General features: G+C 46.5%; 1 protein-coding gene across 2 annotated transcripts in view; it reads left to right on the forward strand.

Moving 5' to 3' along the window:
• The window catches only part of SLC35F3 (solute carrier family 35 member F3), a 427,635-nt gene that overhangs the window by 307,812 nt on the left and 98,231 nt on the right, over positions 1 to 21,592 (forward strand). For both annotated transcript variants that reach the window (XM_055588439.1, XM_055588444.1), the window contains one exon: positions 5,670 to 5,994. In XM_055588439.1, the coding sequence (XP_055444414.1) occupies positions 5,670 to 5,994 (325 nt within the window). The remainder of the gene's footprint in view (positions 1 to 5,669; positions 5,995 to 21,592) is intronic.

Below are 21,592 nucleotides of genomic sequence, written 5' to 3' on the forward strand. Positions count from 1 at the left end.
CTGAACACTGGCTCAAACAGTAAAGAGCCCACCTGCAGTGCAGGAGACCTGGGTTCAATCCCTGGGTCGAGAAGATGCCCAGGAGAAGGGACTGGCAACCCACTCTGTTAATTGATTATAATATATAATATTATAATAATTATTGGCTTCCCAGGTGATGTTAGTGGTAAAGAACCTACCTATCAATGCAGGAGACTGAAGAGACATGGGTTCGACCCCTGGGTCGGGGACACCCCTGGAGGAGGGCATGGCAACCCGCTCCAGGATTCTTACCTAGAGAATCCCATGGACAGAGGAGCCTGAAAGGCTACAGTTCGTAGTATCACAAAGAGTCAGACACAACTGAAGCAACTTAGCATGGATGAACACAGCTCAGGATGGAAGTTTACACACAGGTATGGTTATATCTTAGCATGCCGTGGAGTATGCGTTGTGTGTAAGAGAACACTCTTCCTACACACACACATGCCTGTCTCCAAAATGCTCAGTGGAAGCAGCTCCATTGACAGTAATTGGGAAACGCCCAGCTGTCCGTCAGCTGTTTCAAGTGAATCAAGTGGTGTGAACAGGGCGTGTAGAGACAACACAGCCAAAGGGAGATGCATGATGGCACAATGACCACATCTGTCAGTACACCCATGGGGTCAAAATACATCATCTCCTTTGCACTGAGTCCAGAACCCTTGGCTCAAGTGCAAGGTTAGGATGGCCAATTCAAGATCATAAATAGAGGGCTTGTTAGTGGAAGGGGGTGTTGGCGAGTAAGGGTGACCTAAAGAGTATTTTCGTTGCGTCATCATGGTCAGAGGAGCTGCGACAGGACGCAGCATGAGGCTCATTCAGCCCTGATTACTTTGAGACACTCTGCAGTGCCTCTTTCAGGGGTGATAAGGAGTGACAAACACTCGGATACTTGTGTTGCTGCGACCGAGAAGTCACTGGTACGGAGGAGTCACTTGTAATTTAGGAGGGCAGAGAAAATAAACCAGAATTTCTTGCACAGGAGTATACAAGAGGATTTTGAAAGGGGAAATTGGCCCCCTCGGTGTCATTCTTCCTTTCTGAAATCTAGCGTCAGTTGGACAGCTGCTGAAAATAACCTTGAGAACGGTAGCATGGGATGGGATGTGTTTGCTGCCTTTCAAATGCGGGAGAATAAACACGTCTGCTAACCAAATTCATTGTGTCATTCTATCTTTAGTCTTTAATTTTATCTGTTTGTTATGGACACTGGGGCATGTATAATGTATGTTTACTTCCTAGAAAAAGTAAATTCCAAAATCTGGATTTGCTAAAGTCTCTTCTGCTAGCCTGGCAACTTCTCCTGCTGCGTATCTGGCCAGAGCAAGATTGGGCATTGCAGTGGTACGAGGCAGTGGGGGATTTCAGAGCTCACCCTCCTCCTCACCACTCCTGGGGCAGACCAGGTCCTGATCCTGATCTTTGCTTCTCTTGTTCTTCATCCTTTCTATCCTGCAAGACCCAAGCCAAGCTTCTGCCTCCTCTGATCTTTCTGGAATCACAGCCACACTGGTGTTGCCCTCTTCAGAGTTTGCCTTACAGTCAAAATTTCTCCATTTGTAATTGTTCTGTAATTCTTTCATAGATCTGTTTTGTCACTCCCAGATAGACTGTAAGTTCCTGAAGAGCAGGATGCAGTCATGTTTTATATTTATTTATTGACCACCAAAGTTCTTGGCACAGGGCGGATGCTTCATGGTAACTTCCTAGCAGATTGAAATGCTCCTAGGATGTGTTGCAGTATATGCAGCCCTGTGAGATTTAGAAATACGTGCTCTTATGCATTCAGTTAGATGACTGCTGGCCAAAAATACAGTATAATCCCAGTTTTGCTGGGTGTGAATGTGTGTGTGTTGTGCAAAGATACAAATTTTGCTGGGGAAAATGCAGCAAAATATCCAGTGATATCTCTAGGTACTAAGATTTGAATATGCAGTGCATTGTTTGTATTTATGCTATGAAATACTTTTGTAATGATTCTGTAAAGAATACTTTTAGTTTACATGAGGTAGGTCTGGTTTAAAAGAAGTATTAGGAATGAGTGAGGTAATGAAATTGGTAAGTGATTTATCACTATATGAGACTCCGGGCCATGAAATGGAAAGTTTGCAATGGGTTTGAATACCTCTAATTCTTTATGGTCTATTCCAGTGTTTCCAAAAGTGTGTTCTAGGGGACCCCAGTCCTACCACAGGTATTATGTTGAAATAATATGGGAAGCACACGTTCTCTAGCTGCCTTTTGGAAATCCACACGTCTATTAGTCCTGTAGCAAAAGAATCTGTTTCCCAAACTTCTGATCATGGGATCCTTCTTTCTGATAATACTGTACCTGTTAATTGTATTATACTTAGGGAAACATAATTCTATCTTATTTTTTAATAATAGAGTGCAGAATGTCTTTATTTTGCTTGTGTATCATCAATATGCCCTGGTCAAATGAGCCAGAGAGGGTAAAAAGTTGGATATAATTTCTTTAATCCAAATATATAAAGACATTTAAATAGTACAGTTTTTTAAAAGAGAGATTTAATTTTACATTTTTTATGAGCTCAATTTGTTTTGTTTTTTTGGCTCTTTTGGTTTTTTTTTTTTTTCCCTTGCAGCATGTGGGATCTTTCCCATCCGGGGATTGAACCTGCATCTTCTCCATTGGAAGGCAGAATCTTAACCACTGGACCACCAGGGAAGTCCTAACAGTACAATATTACATGATTTGGTGATTTTTCCTTCATTGTAACACTGCATAACATCAGCCATCACTTCATTCTTTAAGTTTTCAAACTTAACCTGCCATAATGCAAAACTGGCTGAGAAAACATGTTAGGAGCCTGAATTTTTTTTTCAGCCTCCTCTAGGTTCTATTCTTAAATGGCCAGTTAATACTGTGAAACTGCATTTCCTTTCTCTGTGGACTTTTTTCTTTTCATCTTGGTATGAGTTTCTGATAGTTGGTGGTGGTGGTCAAGGAATCTCCCAGCCCTAACACTGCTTGAACACTCAGCAGTGACGGGTTGCAGAGGCTCACCCCAAATGTCAGGGTGTTAGTGTATACACTGAAACATGTGTGTTTCTATCTGAAAATGGAAGTTGTGGGGATTCACTGTGAACAAAGACACGATGTCCTAGTGGAAGGGTATTAGGCAGAAGGAGAGGGATCTTCCTTGCTTTTGCCCCCTCTGCTTCTCCCCTCTCTGCAGCCCATGCCAGAAACACACAACTTGTTGGAAGCTCAGAGGTGGTCAGCATGTGGTTTTCCAAGTGCTTTCTGACTCAGATATATACACACATGAAAAGGAAGAGGAGGAGGGAGAATAAATATTAATAAAGCAGGTACAGAAGCACAATATGTCTACTAGATGGTGTCAAGGATTTGGGGTCAGTAAAGGAAATTATCTCTCCTTGGCCAGCTACAAAGTCTTTGGATTACCCTTGGCTAAAAGCGATATAACCGAGGACTTCCGTGGCAGTCCAGTGACTGGGACTCTGTGCTTTCACTGCTGAGGGCCTGGATTCGATCCCTGGCCAGGAAATTAAGATCCCACAGGCTGTATGGTGTGGCCAAAAAACACAAAAGAGAGATACAGCCAGACTTGGCAATTAATGCTAGGATTAGCTAACACCTATATAACAGGCTGGAGTTTCCCAGGTGACTCAGTGGTAAGGAATCTGCCTGCCAATGAAGGAGACTAGGGTTCCATCCCTGGGTCAGGAAGATCCCCTGGAGAAGGAAATGGCAGCCCACTCCAGTGTTCTTGCCTGGGAAATCCCATGGACAGAGGAGCCTGGCAGGCTACAGTCCATGGGGGTCACAAAGAGTCGGACGTGACTTAGCAACTAAATAATAACAACATATAATAGGCTACCTTGAATCAGGATTTTGCCTCATAGAATTATTATATTTCTGGGACTTTCCCTTGGTCCAGTGGCCAAGACATCACACTCCCAATTCAGGGACCTGGGTTCGATCCTTGCTGCTGCAACTAGAGATCTCACATGCAGTGAGATCTTGAGTTGAGATACCAAGATCTAGAGTGCCACAACTAGGATCTGGCATGGCCAAATAAGTAAATAAATATTTTTAAAAGAATTATTATATTTCAGACAGTGTAATATACAAAACTTGGTTTCATAGTATTAGAGCTATTGAAATTGCAATTAAGTTTAAACAACTTCCATAGAGTACCATTTGACCCCAATATACTCTGTACCCATCTCCTGTACCACTGTAGGGTCTGCCCTCTTTCAGCTGAGTGCCTGGCTGATCATGTTAAAGGCAAGTAGGCCATCTCTTGGAAATTCGCCCCCATCCATGGTCACACCTTACACAAGTTACAGTTCTGTTTAAATTTCCAGCTGACTGACCTGCACACAATCATGAATGGAAGCCAAACAGTGGAAGAGAATGCCTTTTCCATTTTCTCATGGTCTGTGGGAACAGTGCTGCTGCATAGCCACGCTCTGAGCTGCAGCCTGGCTTCCAGAAGTCACACGGTCCTCCAGCAGATCGTCGGAGGGCTTTCGGAGCACCAGCTGCCAGAGGCTGTGGTTTTTAAGTAACACTTCACAGTGGGACTGATGTCCATCAGCTAGGAGTCCGTAAGAGCAAATAGAGGAGTAAGAGTGTTGTTGTTCAGTCTCTCCTGTTGTATCTCTTTGCGACCCCATGGACTGTAGCACGCCAGGCTTCCCTGTCCTTCACCATCTCCCAGGGTTTGCTCAAACTCATGTCCATTGAGTCAGTGATGCCATCCAACCATCTCATCCTCTGCCGTCCCCTTCTCCTCTTGCCCTCAGTCTTCCCTAGCATCAGGGTCTTTTCCAATGAGTGACAGATATATATGTCTTTTTTTTTTTGCCACACCCCACAGTCATGTGGGATCTTAGTTCCTCGGCCAGGGATCAAAGCCACACCCCTTAAATTGGAAGGGCAGAATCTTAGTCACTGGATCACCAGGGAAGTTCCAGGACGATCTGTTTTTGCTCTACATGCAAAAGAAGATGAGACTCTCGGCATCCATGCCCTTAAGGGCCAGGCAAGGAGGAGCTTCTGTCCCTGTAACAGGAGCTTCTAGAGGTCAAGGCCTGTGACCTTCTCAGGAGGGAATCCCCAGCCCCTAGCACTGCCCAGTGGCAGAGCTGCACATCAGTCCCTGTGAGCTGAAATATTTGGGAAAATATTTCAGCCACTCTGCGTTCTGGAGAAATGTTTCCTCTTCTCCAGGTGTGCACAGAGATCACCTGCTGAAATACAGATTCTGATGCCAGGATTCCTGAGATTCCGCATTGCCAACAAGCTGGGGGTGGTGCTGATGCTGCCAGCCCCATCTTTTCAGGTCAAGCTTCTGAGGATTCTAGAGGAAGAGTAGGACACGACTTGGCAATCAAACAACAATTCTAGAGGATAAGAAAACCAGAGACAATGTCTTCAAGTTTTGTTTCAGGAAGCTGTCCCCAGGCCCCCATTCCCCCCATCCCCCCCCCCCCAACTCTCCTCCCCAGGGTGGCAATAACAATAGCAGTGGGGGAGTCGGTTACCCTCTTGGCATCCCTCCCACCCCCACCCCGTTCAGCCTGGCCACGTGAAGCTGTGGAGGCCGCGTGAAGGTGTGGAGGCCCCAGTTAACTTCTCCCTTCTCTGCCGCCAGGGGAGGAGCGCCCCCGGGACTCCCCGGGCCCGGCGGAGGCCCAGGCGCCGGCGGGGACCGAGGCCGGTGGGAGACCGAGCCGCCGCTGCTGGAGATGCTCCCGCGCGCAGCTCAAGAAGATCTTCTGGGGTGTGGCGGTGGTGCTGTGCGTGTGCGCCTCCTGGGCGGGCGCCACGCAGCTCGCCAAGCTGACCTTCAGGAAGTTCGATGCTCCCTTCACCCTGACGTGGTTTGCCACCAACTGGAACTTTTTATTCTTCCCCTTGTACTACGCGGGGCACATCTGCAAGTCAGCGGAGAAGCAGTCAGTGAAGCAGAGATACAGGTAGGCACCTCCGCTGGGATGCTGGCTCAGCATGGGGCTGCTCTCCGGAACGCTAATGCTGCTGGGTGGGTGATGAGATGGGCCAGCAGACACAGTAGGGAGAAATCACTGTGTCACTCGTTGTCTTAGTGAGGTTCCAGGATCAGAATTCATTCCCTTCAGAAGTGGTGAACACCCTTCCTCCGCCTCTAGCCTTTCACCCCAGGAATTCCTTTCTAGTAGGCTGCAGAAGGCAGCAGCTTCCAGAGATGGGCTATGGTAAGTCCCCAGAAAGGGTAGAAATGGGAAAACTGTATGGCTCTGTTATCCTCCTCAGACTGGGCTGAGGATAGGTCCATGGAGCCAGGTGACCTGGCTACTCCCTGTAACTTACCTTCTCGACCCCGCCGGTGCTCATGGCGAAGACTTGATTTCTCATTTCCTCTCAACACAAGCCATATCCTCTTCTGATTATGTGGCTGGAGGCGGGTGTCTGAATATCTGGCAGTGTTGCCATCAAAGTCAAAGCCTGGTCTGAACTTTGTGGACTGTATTTACGCATGCATATTTTCTCATTGAAATGACCTCCCTTTGAAAGAGGTCAGAAGTCCAGATGCAGCCCTCTGCCGCTGTGTACAGCAGGGTGCCCCAACCTCCTCCAGAGTCAGATGCTTAGTGTTGGCCCTGGGTTATCATCTATGCCCATCCCTAGATCTCATGGTCACCCAAAGCTGAGGTCCTCTGTGACTATGTCAAGGACCTTACTATTGGCCCAAATCAGATCTACTCAGAAAAAAAAAAAAAAAAAAGGGAAAGAATACTGGTCAAGGTGACCAGGTGGGCCTGGGGAATTTCTCTTTCATCAGCCTCAGAGGTGGATAAAAATTTGGAAGTTGAGGGTTGTTCACTCCTTCACCACTGCCTTCTTTCCACCCTACCCCCTTACTTCCACCCCACCAAACACCCTGTACAGTCACCGTGTCCCATTTATCATCTGGTTCAAACTTCAGCCCTGGTCTGAAAAGTTGCCTTTAGAAGTTGCAAGGTAGCCAGAACACATCATTTAGTCCGAGGAGTAAAGAGGTTTTAGGAATGAAGGTTACATGCTGATCAGAATTTTTTTTTCTGAGATTCTACCATTTTGTCAATGTCAAATTCAACTTGGAGGTGTGAGGCGCCAAAGGTTTTGAGTGTTCAGAGATAATTTGGACTGGCTCCTTTAAAAGGCCAAGTGGTAAGTCAGAGCACTGGTTCTAGAGGAAGGAGCACTGGTGAGCTTTCAGTGACCAGCATCCCTTAGTGGAAAGGACTGGGAGCGAGTTCTGGAGAAAGGCATGTGGCAGCCTGGAACCCAGAACCGGAGCCCAGGCCTGGGGCATTGTCAGTGTTGACTTAAATCAGTGGCTTCATGGCCCAGCCAGATATCACTCGAGAGGCACTTAATGTACCTCTTCTGAACAGCAGCTAAAAGCAGACTGAAACAGATTGGTTTAGAAACTTTAACAGAGCCCCAGATTGTCCCAAAGTCAAGAGAGAAATAATGGCCTGCTTTTAGTCACAGAGAAAAGCAAACATTCAGTAAATAATGCATTAATAGTAAAGTACCCCTGAGTGTATTCAGTTTGTAATTAGGAGTTTGCCTTTCTTTAAACAGAGTAGGATAGTATGCTACTGCCTCTTGCAAAATGGGTGTATGTGCCCTTTCTTCATGGAGAATTACTGGAGGGAAGATGAAATGGTCTTTCTCTGCTTTGTTCAAACATGTGGACTCAAAGAGGGCATCCCTGAGAGGCAATACCAGCTACTGCCCTAAGCATGTGTCTTTAACATAATGCTCACCTTGGGACAAGACTGGCATCGCTGGCCATTTAGTGCAGGCCCAGCACCGTTAATTAATTGTGCTGAAAACAACACAGAAGGAACCAGGCTCAGTTGGTTAAAAGGTCTACGGGGGAAAAAAACCCGAAAGATCATGGAAGCAGATTAAACGTAGAAAGACGTCACACCTTGATTTCAGCTTATGGTCTGCCTGTTTAAAATATCTGGGAAAAATCAGAAGAGAATCATAGTGATTATTATGTCAGCTGAAGAGCAGTGGAGGGCAGGGGGCAAAACCATAACTTGATTAGAGAAGCCAGGTAAAACCTTGCCCAATTTCTGTACTAAAGTTGAGCTCATCACTTTAAAAAAAATGTTTCTGGTTATAAATTGTGTTCTGCTTGTGTCTAAACAGAGCTGCTGATTTTCGATGATTGGGCATGTCAGTTAATCTAGGCGCACCACTGGAGAAGTGAAAGAATATTCTTTCTCAGAAAAGGGAGAGGGAAATTTTAACATCACAGACTTTACCTAGAAACTCATGACTATGTCACATCTCAAACTGGGAGTTCTTTTTTTTTTAATTATTGACGTTTAGTTGATGTACAATATTATATAAATTTTAGGTGTGCAGTCTAGTAATTCACGGTTTTTAGAGGCTATACTCCATTTATAGTTATTATAAAATATTGGCTGTTTCCCCACATTGTACTGTATAACCATGTAGTTTGTTTTATACCTAATAGTGAGGCCAAATCAGGCCTCCATACCCCAACACCAAATTAAATCTCGGAGGCAGAGTTTTGGGTGAAATAGAAAAAAATAGCTTTATTGCTTTGCCTGGCAAAGAGGACCACGCAGGCGAATGCCCTCAGAACTGTGTGTCCTGACCTGGAGGGCGGGGTGAGGAGTTTCATCTTAATGGTTCAGAGAGGATGTGCGCAGCTCACGGACATTCTTCTGATGGGTTGGTGGTGAGGAAAGTGGGAGTCAGCTTCATCAACCTTCTGTTGTGCCAACGGGTCTGGGGTCTACAAGCTTGTGGGCAGCACGCAGTTGCCTTCTCCCACCTGGTGGGGGTTTCGGTATCTGCAGAATGGCTCAATCATACTTTTCTGTGCATCCCTGGAGGGGGACCAGGACCCTGCCCCAAGGCCGCACTGTTGTTTCTTGCCTGTTCCTTCCTTATCTCCGAATCCCCTCCCTTCCCTGATTAGCATCTATTTGAACCTGCTCATTGGAACTCAGGGAAGGTCATGGAGGCCGAATGAAACCTGTTTCCTGGAATCAAAAGCTGGGGGTGTTGACTTAAAAAATAGTGATAATCTAAAAGTTGAGAGTTACATTTTATTCAGTGGGGATTTTTAGGACTTCAGGGCTGGGAGACAGCATCTCAAGTAACCTTAGAGAACTGCTCCTAGGAGCCGGGGCGGGGGGGGGGGGGGGGGGGGTGGTGGGTGGGAGTGGGATGGAGGCGGCAAGGTGGGCATGGGCAGTGTCAAGTTATATAGAAGTTTGCAACTAAGGGCAAGTAGTCTGAACATCAAAAGTAATTTTGTGAATTAAAGAAAACCAGATATCCCAAGTTAAGGAATTTAGCACTTTTCTACGTATGGAAAAGATGCAAGAGTCTGGGCTCACTGAAATCATTCCTTTCATATGCATCTCAGCTACCCTGGGCCCGTATCCTGTTTCTTCACTAGTGAGTTCCTCAGTGCTCACCGCAGGGAGGGGCTGCAGCCTAGTGGCTGCCAGATTGTGCAGGTATTCCTCTCCTTCCCGAGTGCCCCAGAGGGCTGGGGTCACTGGTGACTGTGACATCCTTGTTTACTGCTATACAGGAAATACTCCATTTCTCAGGGGATACAGAAAAGCTTTTGTGCCAGGAGCCCCATTGAGTCCTTTTTGGTATCAGTGATTTGTACATCTTAATCCCCTATCACATTGGGAGTTCTTTAAACAGATATTATGGTTCCCAGAAATCAAGGCAAACTGAAATCTCATCTTCCGTGTTTGTACTTTTATTGAAATGAATGGAAAATCTAGAGTCAACTGAGCAGATGTATCTCTGGGAGAAAGTTTCAGCAGGAAGCTGGGGAGAGAAGGAAAAAGGTGAAGCTGGCCAGATAAGCCAACTTTTCTAGTGGTTTTCAGGAAACAATCAGGTAGAAGTTTCTTTCCTTCACGACCTCCCCACTGAGGCTAGTTCCCCAACATGAGGCTGGAAAAGTCAGCCAAAGCACAGGGAGGAAATCACATATTGCCTCAAACTCTGAGCTGCTCAAACTCTGAGTCTCTGGGATCTTGTTGATGGGCCGATGATGATTCCGTAGGTCTGGGTGGACGTGAGGTTCTGCTTTCTTAATGAGCTTCCAGGAGTTGCTGGTGCTGCTGGCCCATGGGCTGCCCTTGGACTGTCAAGGCCCTGGAGTTCTTGAGTCTCAGTTACACGGGTTTTAAAATGCTGCTGATCTGCTGAAATGTAGGAAGCAGGACTCACCATACCATATCAATTGGCAGGTGACTCTCTTTGAGCCCCAAGTATGTTTGAGTCCTGATCTGCTGCGAGGAAGGGGAGGCTCCTTGGGCAAGTCTTTTAAGCTCCAGGAGCCTCAGATGCTCGTTTGTAAACAGAGGGTGATGACACATGCACCATTTAGCACAAAAGATTGTTGTGTGATCAAATGAGACACCGTGCCCTAAAGGCTGTGAAATGCCATAAAAATGCCAGAAACTATCACTGTGTTGTGATATCCTCTATGGGGTACAAGGCAGCTGATAAAGTAAGCATGGGCTTACTTTATGATATTTTATGGCATTTCATAGCCTTTAGGGCACAGCGTTAGGCCAACTCATGTTGGCCTGTTTAAACTACAGGAGTGGGTCTGCCAGGACTCCCCACCCCTGCAGAGTCATGCAGGTATTACACCTTGCAGAAATCAACTTGCAGGGACTTCCCTGGTGGTGCACTGGTTAAGACACTGTGCTTCCAATGCAGTGGGTGCGGGTTTGATCCCTGGTTGGGGAACTAAGATTCCACATGCCTCACAATGCAACCAAAATAATAAAAAGAAATCGGCTTACAGGTCTGCTGGCTGCACAAGGCATTCTAGAGTGATCAGGCCTTCCTGATACCAGGCATTGTTGTCAAGAATTGGAGTGTGGGTGTGAAAACCTCCCAAACCCAGCTGCCCTGATTTTTCAGCCCCAAGCTTGTGGTCTCCCCAGTAACCAGCTAAAAACTTCCTTCTTTCCCCAGATCATCAACATCCCCACCATCACCTTCCCTGTTTCTCACTGACAGCCAGCCACAGAGATGCCCTGAGGAGTGCTCAGTACTCAGGGAGGGTTCTGACCAGAGGGATGCATGTGGGTGCTGTGGAAATTGCAGGCATGACCTGAGAGGGGGTTCAGCTCCCAGGAGTCCATGTGAAGCTGGGCGCAGAGGAAGGCACGCAGGGGAAACTATATCAGGTTCGTGACCCTGGAAAGACTGTCACGGGCAGGCATAATGATGACATGCAGCCTTCTAGCTTCTCTGACCCTGAGACAGGTGGATGGTGTCTCTGATTCCAGAGACCGCCACAGCAAGCAGGAATCAGCCAGAGCAGATCTGGGGCACTAACGGCCTTATTAGAAGGTCTTTCAGGAATTTCTCCCAATGGTGACCTCTTTTCATAAGCCAGCGCTAGAACCTTCTGCTAACATGGGGCTGCCAGAAAAGTGAACGATGCCGTGGTGACCAGTGTTTCCTTCTGCCTTATGTAGTTTCAGCCTTCTGGAAGCTAGCCAGTTAATTCTGCTTCAGAAACGCCCACAGACATTCTGAGCCAGGAAAGGGGAGAACACAGTTTTGATGCCTCCTGTCTGTCTTTGGTCCCCAGGGGCCAGGTGTGTGCTCCTGGCTGGACAGACTTACGCAGGATCCACAAGGGGTCTTGCAGCTGTAACGTTCAAAGTCTAATGAGCAGGGCGTCCCAATCTGGAGGCCTGTGCCTTCTGGAAATGGTAATTGCACATCTTCCCAGGGACACAATTATCCATGGTCCCTGTCCTCAAGGAGCTCATATCCCTGGAAGAGTCAGATAGACAAATAGGATGAGGGTATGCGAAGGGGCCCCAGGGGAGAGGCCCAAGTACTTGGGTCCTGGGGCAGATGGGGGGTTTCTTGGAGGAAATGACCAAGGAGCAGTCTCTTAGAAGAGGAGCAGTTGCACCTGTAGGTGCTGAATCCTGGGTGCGTATGGGAATGCACTAAGGCTGGCAGAGAGCCTGGTGCCTGAGAAGCTCTGATCCTGTGTGGGAGGTGAGTGGGGGAGGTCAGGAGGATGGGAGGGCAGTGGGAGCAGACTCTGTGAATCCAGTGCATGCAGAGAGGTTTAGATTATGGTGTGAATGTTGGGAGGGGGTGGGAATGGCAGAAAAATCATCCGATTGGATCTTTAGCAATACAGTAAGTCTCCTTAAATCTTATTAAAGATTAATAAATCTTTAATACTTTTAACAAAGTATTAAAAATACTACTGTATTTTTCAAGGTACTGTACTGTAAGATTTAAAATGTTTTCTTTATTTTCTGTGTTTGTTTTTTTGGTATTATTTGTGTGAAAGTAAAGTTTGGTCACTCATGTCCGACTCTGCGAGGCCATGGACTATACAGTCCATGGGATTCTCCAGGCCAGAATACTGGAGTGGGTAGCTGTTCCCTTCTCCAGGGGATCTTCCCAACCCAGGGATTGAACCCAGGTCTCCTGCATTGCAGGCTGATTCTTTACCAGCTGAGCCACAAGGAAAGCCCAAGAATCCTGGAGTTTGTAGGCTATCCCTTCTCCAGGGGATCTTCCCAACCCAGGGATCAAACCCAGGTCTCCTGTATTGCAGGTGGATTCTTTACCAGCTGAACCTCCAGGGAAGCCCTGGTGTAAAGAGGTTTATTTATTACTTCTGTGAGGAGTCTTATAAACCTGTTACCATACAGTACTGCATAGCTAATTGTATTAGTTGGGTACCTAGGCTAACTTTGTTGGAATTATGAACCAAGTGGACTTAGAAACGCACTGTCGTAACAGAACTTGTTCATATGTAGGGGGCTTACTGTACCACTATACCTCTGTCAAGGATAGGACTGAGGGCAAGTGGAGGCCAGGCCTATTGAACAAGCACAAGCCCAATGTCTGTGTGTCAAGGATTTGACTGAAAAAAATACACAGCATAAGAGTTGAGAATTATATTTTATTCAGCAGACATCCTAAGAACTTAAGCCTGGGATACAGCCTCTCAGTTCAGTTCAGTTCAGTTCAGTCACTCACTCGTGTCCGACTCTTTGCGACCCCATGAATCGCGGCACGCCAGGCCTTCCTATCCATCACCAACTCCCGGAGTTCACTCAGACTCACGTCCATCGAGTCGGTGATGCCATCCAGCCATCTCATCCTCTGTCGTCCCCTTCTCCTCCTGCCCCCAGTCCCTCCCAGCATCAGAGTCTTTTCCAATGAGTCAATTCTTCACATGAGGTAGCCAAAGTACTGGAGTTCAGCTTTAGCATCATTCCTTCCAAAGAAATCCCAGGGCTGATCTCCTTCAGAATGGACTGGTTGGATCTCCTTGCAGTCCAAGGGACTCTCAAGAGTCTTCTCCAACACCACAGTTCAAAAGCATCAATTCTTTGGCACTCAGCTTTCTTCACAGTCCAACTCTCACATCCATACATGACCACTGGAAAAACCATAGCCTTGACTAGATGGACCTTTGTTGCCAAAGTAATGTCACTGCTTTTCAATAGGTTGGTCATAACTTTCCTTCTAGGGAGTAAGCGTCTTTTAATTTCATGGCTACAATCACCATCTGCAGTGATTTTGGAGCCCAAAAAAATAAAGTCGAACACTGTTTCCACTGTTTCCCCATCTATTTGCCATGAAGTGATGGGACCAGATGCCATGATCTTCTTTTTCTGAATGTTGAGTTTTAAGCCAACTTTTTCACTCTCCTCTTTCACTTTCATCAAGAGGTTTTTTAGTTCCTCTTTACTTTCTGCCATAAGGGTGGTGTCATCTGCATATCTGAGGTTATTGATATTTCTCCCAGCAATCTTGATTCCAGCCTGTGCTTCTTCCAGCCCAGCATTTCTCATGATGTACTCTGCATAGAAGTTAAATAAGCAGGGTGACAATATACAGCCTTGACGTACTCCTTTTCCTATTTGGAACCAGTCTGTTGTTCCATGTCCAGTTCTAACTGTTGCTTCCTGACCTGCATATAGGTTTCTCAAGAGGCAGGTCAGGTGGTCTGGTATTCCCATCTCTTGAAGAATTTTCCACAGTTTATTGTGATCCACACAGTCAAAGGTTTTGGCATAGTCAATAAAGCAGAAATAGATGTTTTTCTGGAACTCTCTTGCTTTTTTGATGATCCAGTGGATGTTGGCAGTTTGATCTCTGGTTCCTCTGCCTTTTCTAAATCCAGCTTGAACATCTGGAAGTTCACGGTTCACGTATTGCTGAAGCCTGGCTTGGAGAATTTTGAGCATTACTTTACTAGTATGTGAGATGAGTGCAATTGTGTGGTAATTTGAGCATTCTTTGGCATTGCCTTTCTTTGGGATTGGAATGAAAACTGACCTTTTCCAGTCCTGTGGCCACTGCTGAGTTTTCCAAATTTACTGGTATATTGAGTGCAGCACTTTCACAGCATCATCTTTCAGGATTTGAAATAGCTCAACTGGAATTCCATCACCTCCACTAACTTTGTTTGTAATGATGCTTCCTAAGGCCCACTTGACTTCACATTCCAGGATGTCTGGCTCTAGGTGAGTGATCACACCATCGTGATTATCTGGGTTGTGAAGATCTTTTTTGTACAGTTCTTCTGTGTATTCTTGCCACCTCTTCTTAATATCTTCTGCTTCTGTTGGGTCCATACCATGTGTCCTTTATTAAGCCTCTCAGTGGTAAAGAATTACTCTGAAGATGTATGAGAGGAGCCAGAATATACAGGAGTTTTTGCAACAAAAACCAGATAGTCAGAACATCCAAAGATTGCCTTCATGCTCAGTTGCTCAGTCATGTCCTACTCTTTGCAACCCTATGGACTGTAGCCCACCAGGCTCTTCTGACCATGGGATTTCCCAGGCAAGAATACTGGAATGGGTTGCCATTTCCTACTCCAAGGGTTCTTCCTAACCCAGGGATTAAACCTGCATCTCTTGCATTAGCAGACAGATTCTTTACCACTGGAAAGCCCCATTAAAAGATTACTGTTAATTAAAGAAAACCATATATCTCAGAGTTAAGGAATTTAGCCCTTTCCTATGTATGGCAAGATGTAAGAGTCTGGGCTCTTTGAAATCATTCCTTTGATACAGCTTTGCTACCTGGGGTCAGTATCCTGTGCTTTCCATCCTGAGTCCCTTCGGGGTGCAGGGTTGGGGGTGGCTGAGGGCTTGGTGATGGGTATCCTGTTTGTTTCCATCCTGAGTCCCCTCCGTGCTCACTGTCAGGGTGTCTCTAATGTGACAGCTTGACGGTTGAAACATCCTTTGTTTACTGATATGGCAGGTGACATTTTTCATCCACAAGGCATCCGGGCATGTGTGGATGACACAGATGTTGTTCCTCAACTTAGGAGCTCACATCCAAGTGGGAGAGACACCCATATGAAAAACAGAATGGGATGTAAAGAGAAGGCAGGGCAGACTGTCTGGGTTGCGGCTTGAGTGTAAGGACAGGCTTCAGTTGACTACAGGAATAAGCAATCAGACAGTTAATGGACTTACCGTCCCGCTACCCATTGGGAGATCTTTAGGCGCTGGGTCAGGGAACTGGGGCTTTATTCCCCAGGCAGTGGGAGCCTCTGGAAGTTTTTGAGTCCAGGGCTGATATAATCACAGCTGCTTTCAAAAGTAAGAGTCGGGGTGCTAATTATATAACTGGGCACAGAACATGTGCCCATCTCATATCAGAGGCAGAATGACTCAGTATTATGGTTTTTGTTTCTTTGTTTGGAGTGCAGACCTAGAAGGCCGGGTCTCTTGCTGTGAATTGTCAGCTTTTCCTTCAGCTGAAAGCAAACTCTTAACGTTGGTGAAAAGCATTTCAGTGGTTATTTTCTTGTCTAACTCGGGCATTCTGGAAATTGGAGGGGTATCTTCTTTCCGGGAAACACTGGTATGTGTTTTTCAGGCCCGTGGTGAACATGAAGGCATGGCCAAGGTCGCCCTAATTAGCGATGCCCCAGCATGCCCAGCCCTCCTGGCACAGTCGGGCCTCCCACCTGATGGGAGCTGATGGGCCTCCTTGCTCGCTTTTTCTTCCCTGAGCCCTGAACGTGCCGTGACCCATTGCTGCCACCAACAGGTCTTCTCCGGGGGGTGAGGGCACTCTGGAAACAGCCACAGGGGCCCCTCCATCCTAGGAAGACAGAGACAGCCCTTCACTCATGCCACAAAATCCGCCAAGGGACTGCTGTGTGTCAGGCACTGTTCTGGCTGCTATGGAAATAGCGGTGACCCAAGCAAATGAAAAGCCCGGCCTTTGTGGAGCTTACCTTTTTGTTGGGAAACAAACAGACAAAATAGAGTAGGTCAGATGGTGCTGAGTGCTCTGGAGAAAGAGGGGGCAGGGCTGGAGTAGGCGTGCTGGGTGCAGAGGCATTGACATCAGGCTGGGAACCTGTGTGTCTTTCTGGAGGCACTTGTTACACCAGCATCTCCTTGCCCCATCCAGACCCAGATGCCTGGGTTAGCCCCGGTTACTCACTGATTCATTCATTCTTTGCTCATTCCTACAGTAATGTACACTTGTGACTATTAATTCTGACCATGCTCTGTAGGGTGGTTCTGGGGAGGGCAGGTTCTGAGCATTTTGCTGCCCCTCAGATGTCTAAAGCCCCAAAGATGAAGCCATCTTTGCAGCCCAGGATACTGGAGTCCGGTGGCAAGGGAGTCTGACCAGATTGGCCTCTATGGGGTCCAACAGTCCTATGTGGCCACCAGCTCCAGGGCCAGGGATGGAGGAGGGGGCAGGATATCCTGCAAGCAGCCATCTTTTGGGGGCTTTCCTGGTGGCTCAGCAGTAAAGACTACACCTGCAATGCAGGAGACATGGGTTTGATCCCTGGGTGGGGAAGATCCCCTGGAGGAGATCTCAGCAACCCACTCCAGTATTCTTCCCTGGGAAATCCCATGGACAGAGGAGCATGGGGGGCTCCAGTACATTGGGTCACAAGAGTCAGACACTACTTAGCAACTAAACAGAAGTAACAACAGTCATCCTTTTGCCATCCGTCTTCCTCCTAACTTGAAGCAGTCTTATTTCCCATAAGTTTCCCATCTTATTTCTAAGAATAAGTTTCCCATCTTATTTCTAAGAATTATCCACCCAAAAAGCAACATGCTACCTCCAGAGCCCTTGCAGTTGATGTTGTGATGGTTGTTTGTTTTTTGTGACTGGTTTAGAGGAAATGGGCACAATATTTGGTAACTGTGGTTTTTCATTTAGCCTGTGTCTTCTGCTTGGTGGCAAATAACAGTAATTATGATGGCTCAGACGGTAAAACGTCTGCCTGCGATGCAGGAGACCCGGGTTCGATTCCTGGGTCAGGAAGATCCCCTGGAGAAGGAAATGGCAATCCACTCCAGCACTCTTGCCTGGAAAATCCCATGGACGGAAGAGCCTGATAGGCTATAGTCCATGGGGTCGCAAAGAGTCGGACACGACTGAGCGACTTCACTCAGACTCACTCACTCACTCATGCATAAATATCTTCAAGGGGGAAAGGGTAGGAATAAATCAGGAGGTTGGCATTAACAAATATACACTACTATATATAAAATAGATAACCAAGAAGGACCTACTGTATAGCACAGGGAACTCTACTTAATATTTGGTAATAAGCTATATGGGAAAAGAATCTGAAAAAGAAATACGTGTGTGTGTGTGTGTAACTCAATAACTGTGCTGTACACCTAAAACTAACACGATGTTGTAACTCAACTGTACTTCAGTTGGGGCTTCCCTGGTGGCTCAGTAGTAAAGAATCTGCCAGCATTGCAGCAGACATGCATTTGATTCCTGGGTCGCGAAAAGCCCCTGGAGGAGGGCATGGCAAACCGCTCTAGTATTCTTGCCTGGAGAACTCCATGGACAGAGGAGCCTGGCGGCTACAGTCCATAGGATTGCAAAGCATTGGACACGACTAAAGCAGCTCAGCATGCATGCACATACTTCAATCAAAATTAAACATTTTAAAAAATAATCATCATACCAGGAGACGTTGGTCAGGTTTGCTGCTGGGGCAAAGCTCCTTCCCCCTACAGACACACACACATAGTCAGGTGAGCATCAGAACCTATGGTATAGGCACAGGACAGTCCGTAGTCAATGCTCTGAATCTAAGATGTCATAATGGTCCCGCTGTCAGCAGAGGCAGGAATGAGATGGGGGCGGCTGATAAAGGCTTAGATGGTCTCTGCATGTTTTAAGACAGCATCAGAAACATTCAGGGATGTGTCAGTGGAGAAATGAAGCACAGAGCATCATCCCTGTGCCCCCCAGGTTGTGGCACTGGCCTCATGCATTTATGTCACGTCCCCGCTGCCAGATCCCTGCTGCTCTATCCTGTCATCATGGTATTTGTAGTTTAGCTCACTTTGTTTCCCCTCGGGTGTCACCTCCACCCCACTTGCACATCTCGGTTCAACAACTACCAGCCTCATCGCAGAGAAGTTGAGTGACAGCCAGACACAAGCAAAGTTGACTCCAGACCATCCAAGAGTGACTTTTCAGCTTCCACTAAGGCAAATAGGAAATACTGCATTAGCTTCTGATCTCCTCTGTTCTCGTGCACTTCAGTCCCTGTTCAACCCCCAGTTGCCTGAGGTCTCTGTTCATCCCTGAACAGATATCAAGAGTTTGTCTTTGCAGTGCAGCTGTTTTTCGGGAGGTTATGCTCTTTACCCTTGTAATTTCAGAGCATGTCTAATTCAGCCGCAGCTGTGTGGTTTTTCTCAGGCAGTTTCACTGAAATTTTTCCAAAGGTTGACTCCAGTGCTCATCTTCGTGGACTTCAAGAATGCTGGCCACTTAAATAATTGCCATAATTGGGTGATTATGGCTCTTTGAGGGTCAAGATACTGCAGGCTGGGTTTATCAATAAGAGATTTAGTAACAATGTTAGCACAAAGCAGCAGGGTCCCTGTGAATATTTGCAAGATCGGTATTAAAGGCATAAAAGGTGGAGAACAGGGAATCCCCAGGTCCCAGAGGGAGATCTTCTAGGCAGTGGGTCTTGAGGGGCAGTTAACATTGTATGTCTTCCCTGTAGCTCAAGCAGTAAAGAATCTGCCTGCAGTGCAGGCGATCCGGGTTTGATCCCTGGGTCGGAAATATCCTCTGAAGAAGGGAATGGCAATCCACTCCAGTGTTCTTGCCTGGAGAATCCCATAGACAGAGGAACCTGGCAGGGTACAGTCTGTGGGATCGCAAAGAGTCGGACACGACTGAGCGACTTAACACTACTGCTAACATTGTACAGGTCAGGTGATGGGGAAAAATCTCCTGTGCATTGCATGAGGGAAGGTGCAGAGAGGTATGTGCAGGCGTGTGGGGTTGCAGGAAGAGGGGACACTGCTAGAAGCCACCAGGAGGCGCAGACCCCTGCCATCCCACCAGCTCATGTCAAGCCATTTCTTACTTTCCATGTGCTTCCTAATCAAAGAATCTAGACTAAAGCCAGCTCACAGGCACGTTAGAATTTTAACATCTTACCACATTTAGGAAAAGAGATGCCTGCATGGAGATCGCAAAGATGAAAAAGGAACTTTGACGATTCTTTAACCCAAATCATCCATACTAATCAGAGCGGCCACAGATGCTCAGAGGAGGGGCGTGAGACCTTTGTTCGCTTCAATCCCAGACCTCTCCAGAAATGCTAGCAGGGCAGAAATGGTCGATACTCTTTCCTCATAGGAAGGAATGTGGAGACAGCACCAGACAGGATAGATGATGCGGGGGGAGGAGGAGAGGACGCTACCAGCCTGCCTTGGAGCACTGGGATAAAATGATAAGAAGGTGGCTTGCCATTAGCTGATGTTTGAAACCCAGCTTTGCCTTTATTTGGCTATATTGCCATGATTTAGTAAACCAAAAGCTCTAAGCCTCGCTCCTTAGCTATAAAATGGAAACCCTAATACCTACCTCTGAGGGTTGCAATTGACGTTTCCCCTATTCCAGGCTCTCCTAGTTTCTGCAGAGATCTGGTGTTTGAACTGAACACAATTAAATATGCTAGTGTCTATAAAACCTCAAAGCTCACCTGGTCCAGAGGTTTCTGACCCATCTTTGGTTGGCTCCAAATGTGGATTTCCAAACTCACACAAATCCTGCCTCCTGCTCTCTGCAGATCATAACATGATGGTGATGGTGACGGTCGTGATAGTGGTGATAACGGTGATGAGATGAAGGTGATGGTGATAAGAATGATGGTAATGATGGTGATAAAGATGATGATAATGGTGAGATGAAGATGATGGTGATGATGATGATAAGGACGGTGATAATGAGGATGATAATGATGGTGATGATAATAATGGTAACGATGATGGTGGTGATGGTGATGGTGATGGAGAACATTCCAACCTCACATTGACTGAGTCTTTCTCCTCCTGAGGATTCAGATAAGTCGTGTAGCCAGCGGGGAGCCCACGGCAGAGAGGACAGCTTCATGTCTTGTTATTATTTTGGCCTGTTGGGAAAGAGGCATTTCTTGGCAGAAGCAAGCTTTGAGACAAGTTTTCCAGGAAAAGGGCAGAGAACTCATGTGGTCCATGCCATGGTCGTGTCATCTAGAGTGATCTGAGGGTGAGACAAAAATGCAAGGTGATTCGTATTTCTAGATGGCAGTGTCCTGTCAAATTCTTGATGTTATTTTTGGCTTTTTGAAGCTAAAACAGAAAAGGGGGTGGAAATGCTGGTACTGTGCAGATTGCTAAAGCACAACCCTGTTGCATCATTTTTCTTCCACGGGCAGCACCCTAGCCTTGATTGCATACAACGCAGAGCTGAATTGGAATGACCACCCCTGACCATGGGCACAGACATTGTAATGGTTTCCATATCCCTCACCTCACTTGCTTCCCCATATAGTATTTGCACACCTACTAGTGTGATGCTTGTACCAGGCACCAAGGATGCAGAGAGGAACATGGCAGAGGGAAGGAATCCCAGGCATTGAAGTCTAACTGGTTCAGGTTCTCAAATCCACTGTTTACAAATCCACATGATGAATTACCACTACCCAATGGTCTGTGGTGACTTAAATGGGAAGGAAATCTTTAAAAAGGGGGTTATATGTGTACATATAACTGACTCACACTGTTGTACAGAAGAAACTACCAAACATTGTAAAGCACTGTACTCCAACAAAAATGTTTAAGAATAGTAATATGAAAATCATATGACTAAAAAAATTCTGCATGACTCCAAAGTTTCATTTCTGTTCAGTGACCTGATATTTAACAATGGGCCAATAATGCCTATTTCCACAGGCTGGCTGTAGGATCAGGGTACTTGTTTGAACTTGACCATTGATTGGCACTGAATTAACAGTGGTCACAGCTCCTCCCACTACTAGAACAATTATTGCTGGGGTGGTGGTTGTTAATTTCCATTCTCTACCTTAGCAGCCTTACTGCATGTACCATACTTCTCTGAGCTATTTCACTTCTAACTGAGTCCCAGAGCAAAGAACTTTTCATTGCACATTCATTATCCCCTATATTATTTCATTATATGACATTCACTCCTCAA

The sequence above is a fragment of the Bubalus kerabau genome, chromosome 1, assembly GCF_029407905.1.
Source record: "Bubalus kerabau isolate K-KA32 ecotype Philippines breed swamp buffalo chromosome 1, PCC_UOA_SB_1v2, whole genome shotgun sequence".
In the NCBI taxonomy this organism is placed as follows: Eukaryota; Metazoa; Chordata; class Mammalia; order Artiodactyla; family Bovidae; genus Bubalus; species Bubalus kerabau.